The sequence below is a fragment of the Aedes albopictus genome, chromosome 3, assembly GCF_035046485.1.
Source record: "Aedes albopictus strain Foshan chromosome 3, AalbF5, whole genome shotgun sequence".
Lineage (NCBI taxonomy): Eukaryota > Metazoa > Arthropoda > Insecta > Diptera > Culicidae > Aedes > Aedes albopictus.
This window is the reverse complement of record NC_085138.1, coordinates 281,076,826-281,091,297: the sequence shown is the minus strand read 5'-3', so window position 1 is coordinate 281,091,297 and position 14,472 is coordinate 281,076,826. Positions and strand designations below refer to the sequence as shown.

Here is a 14,472-nt window from a genome sequence, read left to right as displayed (position 1 = left end):
GTGTATGACTAGGTTGACATTTCTAGGCTACGCTTGAGAAAATGACATGGTTCATCTAGGTAGGACCGATAGGACAATTGAACGAATTTGAATATTTTTAATAGTATTTGTAGCGGGATGAAAGTTGACATGAAATCTTTATTATTTTAAAATTTTATTGCAATCAACTGACCAACTTGGCGTATGTTTGATTATCTCTTAGATGTTCAGAAGTTCAGTTACATGTTTCTGTGAATTTTGGACCGATGACAATTTAAGGACACAAGAGATGAACACAAGTAGAAAACGATTAGCAAAATCAAGAAAACAATTTGACACAGGATCGACTATATTTTAACATACAGGGTTCGATTGATTCGACGAAAAAACAACATACGACAACTGACTTAACGAGGAGAAAAACCTATTTAACCATACCACAAAATCAAATAAGGAGACAAACACAAACCGTGTGACCATAACACTACATAGGCAAATCCTGACTGACTGACCAATTGAAAACTTTCCAATCTTCTACCGTATCTTTCTGAGTCAGTTGCAACAGTGTCTTAATGGATATCATTTTCCGCGTACGGCTGGCAAACTGCTTCTGAAAGATTACGTACTCTTTTCTATCTTCAGGTCTAGTGTAGAGGTTTCAACTCTATTCAGAGTGCAGCTAGAAACCTAGCAAAAAAAAAAAAAAAAAAAAAAAAAAAATTGAGTGTTTTGTATAAGATTTATATTTTTCCCTCATTTACAAAGCTAATAACTATTTGCAGTCAAAAATTCAGCCAATTCGGTTCGATTTGGAATTTGTTACAGCTGATTGAAATTGAAAAAGTCTTAGATGCGCAGAATATGGGCCCTCCACGGTACTTGAAAAACATCACATGCATGGATGACGTGCGGAACAATCTTTAAAGTTTATTGGAAAGTTTGATGCTTGTACATGTCTAACTGCCGATATATTTACAATTTCTTCCACAATCTTGTAGAATTCCTAAAGGAAGGATAACCCGTGCAGCATTGGTCACCTGAGAGTAGATCTTCCTACCTATTTTCCATACATTTCTCATAGTCGCAAAACCTTGCCTTCTTGATTCGTGCACCTTACTTACTTGATGGGCTACAACTCGTAGCAGTGAGTCTACACCGAATGAAGCATTCGCTTCCACTGGTCTCGGTCCTGGGCCTATCGCTTCCAGTCACCCTGAACGTTTAGATCACTTAGGTCCTCCTGAACTGCAAAAAGCCACAGTGTGCGTGACCTACCATGAAGCCGATGGTCCCTTCCTGGTTCTTTGCTGAATGTGGTTTAAGCTTGCCGTTCCTCCAGCATACAAGCTTCACTATATTCACTATATTCTTTATGTACTACTTGGTGCAATTCGTGGTTCATGCGACGCCGCCAGATGCCGTCCTCCAGTTTACCGCCAAATATTGTTCGCAACACTTTACGTTCGAAGACTCTAAAGGCTCTCCGATCAGCTTCTCTCAACGTCCACGATTCATGGCCGTATAAAGCGACCAGAAGAATCAGAGTCTTGTACAACGCGAGGTTTGTCTTCGTTTGCAGCCTACGGGACTAGGGGGTTATGGGGCAAGATGGCCACCCTAAGCTTAGGCGCCTTGGGAGCATATACTTTCATTAGAATATGGCTATTTAACACCCATTCCCTTTGTTTCATGTCTTTTCTATCTTATTAACTCAAAAAAGCATTTTATTTTGCACTACCATTGCAAAATAAATTCATTTGAAAAATGTTACTTTCGACATAGAATTTTTGCCATATGGGGCAAGATGGCCACCCCATCGGGGCAAGACGGCCACAGAGCTAAATTTTTACAGTTAGTATGTTTTAATCCCTAAGCAACGTTCAATAAACCAAGATCGAATCATCCGCAACGCATTGCCTACAAATGGTGTGGTATTTGCCACCATTTTCTTTATGATAATGTTTGAAATAAAATTGATCGAAATTTATTTGGAAATGTACTATGATTTGGTCTATTTTCGGCAAACTTGTTTTTCTCGAAACGATTTAGATACATTACTACTCTTTTCATGCATTATACTGTAATTCAACGTCTTGTAACGAACCCTTATAGCGGTTTTAGCTACGATTTTCCATCCCTGTGCCAAAATATTCAATGAAACAAATCACCGTTCAACAGCAAATAACTTCAAAGTATTTCTGAGGTATCATCTCCATCGTAATTAATTTTAACAGCTTCAACTAATATGAAAAGCAATTTTCTGTGGTTTTGCAATATCTCTAAACATCATTAACAGTTTTAAGGCTGCTTTAGATTGATTTTTGGATGGCGACATAGGCCTTGCCACAGGTGGCCATCTTGCCCCGAATGATTACGATATGTTTATCATTTTTTATATGACATAATCAATTTAAAACATTGAAATTTTATTGTCGAGGCTGAACAACAGTCACATATAGACACCATTAAAAATAAAAAAATAATTTTTAAAACGATGTTATTTCATTACTAATCCTTAAAATCAGATGACCTGATACTATAAGAAAACACTGTTTTTAAACACTCAAACTTCAAACACTATTTTATAGCAGATTTTTCAAACTAATAGTAACTTTTTCGCACATTATAAACATAAAGCATTGTTTATAATCACAACCCTTGCAGAAAATATTTTTGTGTTGCGAATTAATGCTTAAAAGACAGGGTGGCCATCTTGCCCCATATGGCCATCTTGCCCCACAACCCCCTACAGCTGGTTTCGTAGACCGAAAAAGGCCCGATTCGTAGCTGCAATCTGTCTTTTCACCTCGCGGGTAACATCATTATCGCACGTTACTAGAGTACCAGGATAAACAAACTCGTCCACAAACTTTTCACCAATTATGTACTTGGTCGTTGTGGTGTTAATCGTTAGTCCAATCCTTGTAGTCCCCCTATTAAAAGGTATGAATGCCTCTTCCACGGCCCGACGATCGAACCCGATGATGTCGATATCATCTGTGAAGCCCAGGGGCATATGCGACCTTGTGACAACGGTTCTGTTACTTTGCACACTCTGCTGCAGCTCTCCTTATCGCTCCTTCCAGCGCCATGTTGAACAGTAAGTTCGAAAGAGCATCGCCCTGCCTAAGTCCGTCTAAGATTACGAACGATGACGAAATTTCATCCGAAACCCGTACACTTACTTGATTACGAACCGTCAAGCGTCGCACGAATCAGTCTAATCCGCTTCGCCGGAAAATCATGTTCGATTATAATCTGCCATAACTCGTTTCTCTTCACTGAATCGTACGCCGCCTTGAAATCAATAAACAGCTCTATCGTGCGCAGCTTTTTCTTTTTTCTCACTCACTCTCGTAAACAAACACGAGAATGAGAAAGATAAAAGAGGGGGCATTTTGCCCCCTCTTTTATCTCGCTCTTTCTTGTGTTTGTCGAAGAGAATGAGTGAAAAGAAAAAAAAAGCTGCTCATGCTAGTGATAAACAGATGATAGGTCTGCAAGTTGTATTCCCGAAACTTATCGAGAAACTGCGCAGGGTGAAGATCTGATCCGTCGTTCATCGGCCCTCACGAAAACCCGCCTCATATTCGTCGACAAAGGATTCCTCACTCGACCTCAGCCGTACAAAATTATGTACGCTGCATTCACATTTTCCTCCTCATACCGTACCATCGTGATAACCGAGCTCGAATCTTACTAACTACGAGGTAGTGATATGAGTCGATGTTGGGACCCCTAAAAGTTCTAACATCAGTGACGTACAAGCAGTGTCGGCCAGCTACCAGCACATGGTCGATTTGGTTGCAAACTTCGCCATTTGGGTGTCTCCAGGTGTGCTTGTGAATATTCTTGTTGGTGGTGCTGCCACCTGAGGTAGCTGACGCGATACAGCGTTTTATATTTAATCGCTGGATGCTGTTTGAGCCACACCTTCTTGGTGAACACACGCTCGGATCGTACCTCCTCCAATCTAGCTGAAGTCAGAAGGACAACAGTGCCCAGGCTGCACTACCAGCTAAGCACACAACTCTTAGCTGGCGGTCTTTGTCATCGCTTGACCCGTGGAAGCATGAGGTAGGAACTTATGAGGATCAGAGCTACGTTGGACGCTCCCCTTATCGATTCACCGTTTTGCAGCCCGATCCGTGCACCTATCGGCCGTTATTTGCCTACCAAGATATTGGAAGCTTTCTACATTCTCGACTACTTGCCCAGCTACCGAAAATCGTCAACACTTACACACTGTCTGCTGGTCCAGTTAGTCATGCCTGTTAGTCCAATTACGTTTGGTTTGATTCCTTGTGTAAGTGTAACAGATCTGGCGATACGATTAAGTTCAAGTTCAAGATCATTAGTTCTTCCTTTTCTCAATCAAATCCGTTCCGTTGCATATTGGTCTTGATCCTTAACTTGTTAAGCCTTAGCAATGAAAGAAGATGAGGTTCGGGTATAAGGGGCTTTTAATGTAAGGACGTCATCTACTTGAAATTGTTCCCTGCAACTCGAAGATAAAGATGTAAAGATTGCAAATGATTCGAACAACTCCGTTGTGATACCCTCCAAACTGGTGAATGACTTTAGAGTCAGGGCAGTCATGTCCCAACTAACATTTTCAGCGCTATAAGCTTCAGTCATTTGCTTTCTGTTGTGTAACCATTGAGTAAAAGCAGCCAACGCTGAATAAAAGGAAAGCTAATCAAATATAAATCGTAAGCTAATACACGACTGCAAAACAAGCATCATACAGCTACCAAACTCGGTTTTCAGAAATTCATTGCTTGTCACTTGGGGCTGCCTTTACTCCACCGTATTCCAACTCCGGGAGATTTCCCGGAAGATGTGAAAACTTGAACACATCGAATAGGAGTCCCCACTAACAAAACAGCTGCTACTATACAGTACAATTCGTTATACTGACAAATCCCCAAACCAGCAGCGCTTTAAAGGCCGTTATGCGATTTCATTACGGCTAGAAGCTGTAATAAAGAAACTGTTGGTTTACCAACACGTCTTGTCGGATATAAACATTATTGTCAAAACAAACTTTAAGCGGGATATATAGCTACTACACAAGTTCTTTACAGCTATCCATGTATGTGCTGTGAAATTATTTGGGTTGCTTTTATTGCACTTTAATTCAATGCCGGAAGATTTGCCGGAAGATGTGCAAATCGAGTAAGAGTCCCAGCCACTACAACAGCTGCTTTTATACAGTACGTTTTGTAATGGTGCCAAAACACAAAACAGTAGCGCTTCGTAGCTGTTTAAAGAACACTCTTTCAGCTAGAAGCTGTGAAGAAGAATCTGTTGGCGCAACCACACAGCTTGTTCAATGTAAACATTACCCAACTAACATTTATTGTGAATGTAAACGTCAACAAAGCGTCCTTAATACGGCTTGATGCTGAGTTACTGTGTTGTACATATGGACGGAAGCTTCTATGCAAGCCCTATACCAATGAATCTGGCGAACTTAATCAGCTTATACATGCTGTGCGATCAGCTTCTATGCCACCTAGTCATAGCTCTTTTGACGTATTGCGTTTGACGTTTCACAAGCTTTTACAGCAAGATGAAGTTGGGTAAGGTTTCTTGTGGCACAATTATGAAGCCTTGTCTGGAGTAAAACAAAACGGGCTATTTTCTATGTTATTTATATATAGCAGTGTGGCAGCGAGGACATCATCGGGACCAGTGGATACGGAGATCGGGAGTTCGATTCCAAGTAGCGGCAAGTACTTTAATTATTTTAAAAGTGATAATTGCAGTTCCACATGTATTGCGTCACGGTATCCATAACCTAATTATATTTAATCGTTTAATTTGGGGATGCCTTAAAACTATTATTTAACAATTGCGAAAAGGCTGAAAAAGCGCCTTCTCAAGATGTTATTCAGTTAGTGGTTGCATAGGAGCCGAGAAAAGAGCTATGACTAGGTGGCATAGAAGCTGATCGCACAGTATGTATAAGCTGATTAAGTTCGCCAGATTCATTGGTATAGGGCTTGCATAGAAGCTTCCGTCCATATGTACAACACAGTAACTCAGCATCAAGCCGTATTAAGGACGCTTTGTTGACGTTTACATTCACAATAAATGTTAGTTGGGGTATCCTATCAAGGAGCTGATCTATATTGTTCTAACTAACCAAATTTTATAGTTTTGTACAGAGAGATTTATTTCTGAATGAAATAACGAAAGCGAATTATTACATGTTATTTTTCATCTTCAATTTCCAGATTCAGCTCGGCACAGAAAGTGGACAACCACGTGTGCTTTCAATAGGAGTGGTTCATGCGTGGGTACCGGTAGAATGAATGGATTTCTCAAGATCCCACAGAAATGTCCCAGAGATTAGTTCGATAGAAATTCACAATAGTTTCGTAACACTACAAACATTACACAAAACAAAACAAAAAATGATATAAGCTATAAACAACTAATTATCCGTGTAGAACTTCTTCCCACTTGCTAGGTAACGCACTAGGGCGATAGGAATCAAACACGTGTTTTTAGGACGATAGTCGACATTTATTAATGCAAGCCCAACAAAGAGTATCTCCAGTGAGGTAGTCCATAGTACACAATTGGATACGTCGAAAGTGCGCGCAGTTAAACAAAAAAAAAACAAAGAATTAGAATGTTCTTTTTTTTATTACATAGTATATACCCCTAGCACATAAGCCATATTAGTGTTTATTGATAAGTAGCGATTTGTTTTAGATCATGTACAATCCATTTTAAAATATCCTTCCCTAGCAGCAACAATGTTTCGCCTTTCATTTATCATGTTTTCTTCGAGCGCGATTTAGGCAATACTTCGACGTACTAAAAGCACACAGAACAAATTCCCCAACCACTCGCTTTTCTCGATTTTTAGGTTGTAGGATTATTTATATTTCATGTTCACATTCGTCACGCAAAAGTATTTTTAAGGTGATTTTTAACAAAACAAAATCTTCCCCTTAAGCAAAACCAATTTTTGTGATGTGTTTTTTTCATCCTTTCTTCCGTTTTCAACTTGCAAACTCATCGCGAGTATTTGTCGCCTTATTGTCGAAGTGCTTTTCAGTCACAGGAAGCAAGTAAAACACCATAGTCTGTTTTCGGTTGATAAGTTTGTGTCTTTTAGTTGATTATAGGTAATGTCGAATTCGTTTTTGATTCAGTTCCAACCTGGGTTGGAACTGGATGAGATCACAGTTTCAACTCCAACCCGACTTCGGTTTCGCTTGTACTAAAGTTTGTTTGAGTTTGTTTGACGTTTGTTTGTTTACACATTTTCCGCCAATCCAGTTCCAACCCAGGTTCAAAAACGAATTCGACATAAGTTGCGTTCGTGTTTTGTTTTTAACCTTCCGCCCGGGATCGGAAACTGTTTTGGTTCGCGATGTGGACAGAATTTGGTATCACTTGGATTAAGAGTACACAAATATTATTATTATTGAATTAATACTGAACATAGAACTAACCGTTACGATTACAAACAATGACAGCAAAATTAGCAAGGTGAACATCCCAATAAGCCCAACATATAATAAAAATAATATTATTAAACCACTGTAGGGTTCTGTGTGATATCATTGATCCGAAATTAATCCATTTATTGTCTGAAAATGTAAAATATAGCCCAAGTAGGGCTACTTTAGACACCTAAAAGTGGGTCCTGTGACCATCAGTCTTTCATTAAGTATTCAATGAAAAAAATGAGACAGAAAATGATGAATTCATTCGTATGTGTCGCCCTCTTTTTGTACTTGAGCTTTCTATCAAGCATGCGACTAACACTGAAACAAGCAATATTCTTGATATTGAGACGTCGTTTATTACAAACATCTACATACAATCTTCATCGCTCATATTTTGCTCGGCGTGACGATTGCTGTATCGAGAGGAGAGAGAATAACTGCTGGCTGCAGCCAGCATGCATACGAGAGAGAGAGAGAAAGTGCATCACGTTGCACATACCGATGCGGCCAAAAGCGTGGTATTAATCAGCTTTGGCAAACAAAAAGAGGGAAAATGGTTTCAAATGCTCAATGTCGGTGAAAAATATATTTTGAACAGTCAAACCTCCATGAGTCGATATCGAAGAGATCACAGAAATATCACAGACAAACACACTAGCGCCTGCTGTTGGCGATATTGCAAAGCTCAGTGATTCGCGCAATTGACCAATCTAAATTCCTGTGGTAGTGTTTTGTGTTCAGATTTCTCGTGTTAATCTATCTGTAAGAACTTTGTAAACATCTTTTGTTCTCACGTATATGGATAGGCTTGCAGTAGGTTTCGTGAGACTTTTTTGGACAACTCAATATCGTCACCAGCAGGTGCTAGTGTAACTGAGCGACGATTTTTATAATAAAGTTAATTGAATTGTCATGAGACGATATCGAGCTAAGGAAAATCGACTGATAGAGATTTGGCTGTACATTGAAAACACATATGTATAGCGATTGCCAATTATAAATTTACTTTAACATTACTTAAATATAAAATGGTTTAATATGTACTGTCATGGGGCATTCCAAACATCGCGGATTTGAAAACACACAATTCTGTGCTAGTTTTGCGTTGTATGAAATACTTCTGGCCATTTTGGAGCCAACATCTAGATTAACGAAAATTGATTCCACTGGTTTCGGGATGAGCTGTTATGAGCTGTTTATGCGTTTTACAAAATACTTCCTCCTGGCATTTCTTCAGGGACTTTTTCATTCCTCCAGCAACACCTCTATCGATTCTTGCAGTGATTTCTCTATGTATTTCTTTATGGATTCCTCCTGATATTTCTTCAATGAACTTCTCTTAAGATTTCTCCAGGCATTCCTGATGGGGTTTCACTGGTTATTCCTGCAGAGATTCTCCCAACAATTTCTCCTAGGATTTCTCTAGAAATTCTCACTGTGATACCTCCCACAGTTCTTCTGAGGGTTTCTTCAGAGATTTACATTGAAATTTCTTGGTGAGATTATTCAAACCAATCTTCCTAGGATTCTTCCAGAAGATTCTTCCAAAAGATTCTTCGGCGATTCCTCCAGCAATCCCTTTTTATAAATTCCTCCTAGGACTAGGCAATTCTAACTGATCTTCTAAAACTTCTAGGGATCCCTTGTGGGATTCCTTCCAGAAATCTTCCTAGGATTCCTCCACAAATTTATCCTGCGATTCCTTCAGCGACTCTTCCATGGATTTCTTCAGAATACTTCTACCGATTCCTCCAGGGAGTTCTCTAGGCATTCCTCCAGGTTTATTTTTAAGGAACTTCTTCAGGGATTCCACCAGACAATGGGATTTCACTAAAGTTTTGCTATCTCCCTAAATTATTTTAGAGATACCTCTAAAGATGTCTATTGGGGTTCCTTCAGTTGGAATTCATGGGAAAAGGTCAAGAGGACTTCCGGGAGGAATTTCATGAGAAATTTCTGGAGTAACCCATGGATAAAATCTCTGGAGGAATTCCTGGATGAGTCTTCAGAAAAATCCCTGGAAGAATCACCGAATGCATTTCTGGAAGTATCTTATGAAGACTGTCGGAAGAATCCCAGCAGGAAGGATTCCTGCACGTATTACAGTAAGAACTTCTGGAGCAGTCCTATGAGGCATTCCTGAAAGAAACGCATGCAGCAAAGAATCCCTTGTAGAATCCCAGCATGAGCTCCTTGATGAAGGTCAAGAGAAGTTCATGGATGAATCCCATGAACAATTTTTAGAAAAATCCCAGGATAAAATTTCTGGAAGAAACACCGAAGGAACTTCTGGAAGAATCCTAGGAACATTGCTTTGAATCATGTCGGCAAGAGTTTTTAAGGAATCTCAGTAGAAATTGTCAGGAGAATCCCTAGAAGAATACCGGGAGGTTTTATAGTAAGAATTTCTGGAGGTGTCCTAGAAGGAATTGCTGGAAGAACCACATAAGAGATTGCTTGAGGAATTCAGCTGAAATTCCTGAAGGAAAGCCAAAAGGTGCTCCTGGAGGAATCCCATGAGAAAGTTATGAGGCATCTTTGGATAAAATATCTGGGATAAAAATTCCTGGAGGAATAACGGGAGGATCTTCTGGAAAAATCTCTGAAGCAATTTCTATTACAATGATGAGTTATCGTAGAAATTTCAGCAGAAATCCCAGGTAATGCTGGAAGAAACCTTACGAAAATTTCTAGAGAAATCCCATCAGGAATGCCTGAAGGAATCCAAAGAAAAAATCCATAAAAAATACCTGGTGGAATACTTCGCAAAGTACCTGGAAGAACCTGAAGGAGTTTCTGTTAGAATTCCATTAGATAATACTGGAGGATTCACTGAAGAAACTTCTAGATGAATGTCCGAAATAATGCCATGAATAATCACAGTAAAAATTCCTGAAGAAAACCCATGATAAATCCCCAGGAGAACTCCTGAAGGTGTTACAGTAATAATTTCCGGAGGAGTCCTAGGAGGAATTGCTGGTAGAACAACAGTTGCAGTTGCTTGACGGATCCCAGCTGAAATTCCGGGATAAAATCTCTGAAGATGTTCCTGGAGGAATTACCGTAGGAACTTCCGGAGTAATCCATGGAAGATTGACTTGAATGATCCCACCAAGAGTTCTTGGAGGAATTGCTAGATGGATTCCCAGAATTCTGAGAGGTTTCATAGAAGGAATTTTTAGAGAAAACCTAGTAGGAATTGCTGGAAGAATTATTCGAGGAACCCCATCAAGCATGCTGGGGAATCCTAAGAGAATCGGTAGGGGTATTCTGGAGAAATCCATGGAGGAGTCCCTGATGGAATAGCAGAAGGCATTTCTGAAGTACATCGCTAGAAGTATTCTCGGAAGTACCTCAGTTAGAATTTCTGGACGAGACCTAATAGGAATTGCCTGAGGAATGCATGGAGTTCCTGGAGAAATCCCAAGAGGAATTTCTGGAAGGACATATTTTGATGAAATCTCAGAAGGAAGTCCTGGACTGGATAAACACAAGAAGAAAACCCTGGAAGAACTTCTGGCACCGAAGGGTTTTCTGGAAAAATCTCAGGAATGTTGGCCGGAAGATTCCAAACAAAAATGCGTGAAGAAATCTTTAGAGGAATCCCTAGTACAATTCCTGAGGGCACCATAGTTAGAATTTCTGGAGGAGTTCTAGGAGATTTTTTTATGGGGGGTGTACTGCCACAGTTCCACTCTTCTTCTGATGATATCCATGTCGTCAGTGAAACAAATGAGCCATTTTGCGAGACGTTTCGGATCAGCTGATCGCTCAATTCGTGAATGTTGATAGGAGGTCGCGTCCAAGCCCGTCAGTGTGAATATCAATATCACCACTGTGGTCGTTTCGTAAAATAGATTGAGACGCTGTGTTTTTTTTAACAATGTTGAAGCTTCCCGGGAAAGTTGTTCCCATACATGAGTTTCCATAGCTCATTGCGATCTATAACTGTCGTATGCCAGCGGCATAACGGCTCATACCCAACTAACATTTTCAGCGCTATAAGCTTCAGTCATTTGCTTTCTGTTGTGTAATCATCGAGTAAAAGCAGTCAACGCTGAATAAAAGGAAAGCTAGTCAAATATAAATCATAAGCTAATACACGACTGCAAAACAAGCACCATACAGCTACCAAACTCGGTTTTCAGAAATCCATTGCTTGTCACTGGGGCTGCCTTTACTCCACCCTATTCCAACTCCGGGAGATTTCCCGGAAGATGTGAAAACTTGAACACATCGAATAGGAGTCCCCACTAACAAAACAGCTGCTACTATACAGTACAATTCATTATACTGACAAATCCCCAAACCAGCAGCGCTTTAAAGGCAGTTATGCGATTTAATTACGGCTAGAAGCTGTAATAAAGAAACTGATGGTTTACCAACACGGCTTGTCGGATGTAAACATTATTGTCAAAACAAACTTCAAGCGGGATTTATAGCTACTACACAAATACTTTACAGCTATCCATGTATGTGTTGTGAAATTATTTGGGTTGCTTTTATTGCACTTTAATTCAATGCCGGAAGATATGCCGGAAGATGTGCAAATCGAGTAAGAGTCCCAGCCACTACAACAGCTGCAATGAGAGTATATTACAGGTGAGGAAGAAGAAGAGATGGCTATGTATTAGTAAGCAAAGAAAAATGTAAACACAAATAGTGACGTCACTATTTGACACGCGTTCTTATGGGAGCTCGCTTTGCTTGTAGTAGTGACATGTTTTGCACCAAACACGGATCTCACGCACACAAAGCATCTCTTCCACACCTCCATTATACTCTCATTGCAACAGCTGCTTTTATACAGTACGTTTTGTAATGTTGCCAAAACACAAAACAACAGCGCTTCGTAGCCGTTTAAAGAACGCTCTTTCAGCTAGAAGCTGTGAAGAAGAATCTGTTGGCGCAACCACACAGCTTGTTTAATGTAAACATTATTGCGTTTGACGTTTCACAAGCTTTTACAGCAAGATGAAGTTGGGTAAGCTTTCTTGTGGCACAATTATGAAGCCTTGTCTGGAGTAAAACAAAACGGGCTATTTTCTATGTTATTTATATATAGCAGTGTGGTAGCGAGGACATCATCGGGACCAGTGGATACGGAGATCGGGAGTTCGATTCCAAGTAGCGGCAAGTACTTTCATTATTCAATTTTAAAAGTGATAATTCCAGTTCCACATGTATTGCGTCACGGTATCCATAACCTAATTATATTTAATCGTTCAATTTGGGGATGCCGTAAAACTATTATTTAACAACTGCGAAAAGGCTGAAAAAGCGCCTTCTCAAGATGTTATTCAGTTAGTGGTTACATAGGAGCCGAGAAAAGAGCTATGACTAGGTGGCATAGAAGCTGATCGCACAGCATGTACAAGCTGATTAAGTTCGCCAGATTCATTGGCATAGGGCTTGCATAGAAGCTTCCGTCCATATGTACATCACAGTAACTCAGCATCAAGCCGTATTAAGGACGCTTTGTTGACGTTTACATTCACAATAAATGCACAGAGAACAGACATCCAAGTCCAGTCCCGAAACCACAGACAAACAGACATACTACTCAAATCGAAATCATCGCACGATTTAACGGTCATTTTGAAAATATAGTGTGGTTCGGACTGTGCTCGCATGTGTCATGGTGGCGCTGCTGTGCCTACATCACCTCTCAATTTTGGAGAGAAATGAACGCGACGCCGATCAATGTTTACATAAAATGACTCAATCATGAACCTTCATTCATGTTTTATGAATGGATGACGACACGGGGGAGTCGTCACATGCAAAATTGTTACAGCGAGCCGAGGGAAACCACACCTGCAAACGAATGCTTCGGATTGAGCATTATAGAGGGTGCTAGTGAGATGCCAAACGATGTTTTTGAAGCAATTTTCTTCTAAGTAATATGTCTGTTTGTCTGTGCCGAAACTGTGTAAGGAATTTAACGGCCATTTGAAATCGGCAACACAAGTGGCAATAGCGTGGCGCTGCAATCGGTTAATTTCCCATACTAATTTAATTCACCACTTGAAATGTTTCAATTCACCACTGACTGTGGCAATATGGTGTTTGGTGGCGTTAGTGTTGTCATCGTGTATTGGTTTGCAACCTTACTCAAGTAAAGATTCAAATCCTTACACAACTTTCCGAATGAAATTTGTTCTAGCCTTGATGTCTGTTCTCTGTGATAAATGTTAGTTGGGTAGTACTTGATGGAAATATTTGTATTAGGCAGCAAGAAGTATGAATTTGGTTGAGAATTCATTCAGATAAAACAAAGGTAATTTGAATTTGAGTCTCAAATTTTGAACATCTCCTTCTTTATGGCGTGATGTTCCAACTGAAACAAATACTGCTCCTCAACATCTTAAATCTCACTCAGGTATTCTCATTTGCTGAGCTGACATAAGTATTCATTTCTTCCGCTGCCTCTATCCTCCGTAAATGATTTCCCTGCACCATTTAGAGATGTTCGTTGAAGTGTCGCTTCCACCTTTCGATCATCACCACAGGTTGGTCGATCAAGTGGCCCCCGTCCTTATCCTTATCCCTGCACATCAGTTCCATTTCCTCACACTTCGCTTTTTTCAGACGCCGGGTAGGCGGGTAAGCTGCTCCCGTTTATGTTCGCCCGTTATGCCCGGTTCCATGCTCTGGCATGACCTCCCGAGCTGCGTTCTTCTTGTCCACAATTTCTCTACACTCCTCGAACCAGCCGTCCCTTCGACTCCGTTCCACACATCCAAAGGTGTTCTGATTTGATGTCATGGTCTAGTGGTTACGGGTTCTGATACGTAAAATAGAAGGACTTGGGTTCAATCCCAGGTCTGTCCCATTCCTACTACTTTGTATCATTGCATCTACTTTTCTCCTCTTCAATACACACATTCAACTCAAGCTCATAACCAACTTCATTAGCATAGTGTAAATCGCAGAGCCAACTGTGTCCCAGTATCTTCACAGTAATCGATATCGTCCCATTTTACCCCTACTAAATGCGCTTTTCCCCACGTTCCCCTGT

At 40.2% G+C, this 14,472-nt stretch overlaps 1 protein-coding gene across 1 annotated transcript in view; it reads left to right on the top strand.

Annotated features, from left to right (window-relative positions):
- Positions 1-7,547, top strand: part of LOC109420337 (zinc finger protein Xfin) — a 42,821-nt gene extending 35,274 nt beyond the window's left edge. Inside the window, exons 6-7 of the mRNA XM_062861110.1 lie at positions 6,222-7,129; positions 7,314-7,547. Coding sequence (XP_062717094.1) covers positions 6,222-6,267 — 46 coding nt within the window. The 3' untranslated portion in view covers positions 6,268-7,129; positions 7,314-7,547. The remainder of the gene's footprint in view (positions 1-6,221; positions 7,130-7,313) is intronic.
- Positions 7,548-14,472: the final 6,925 nt, after the last annotated feature.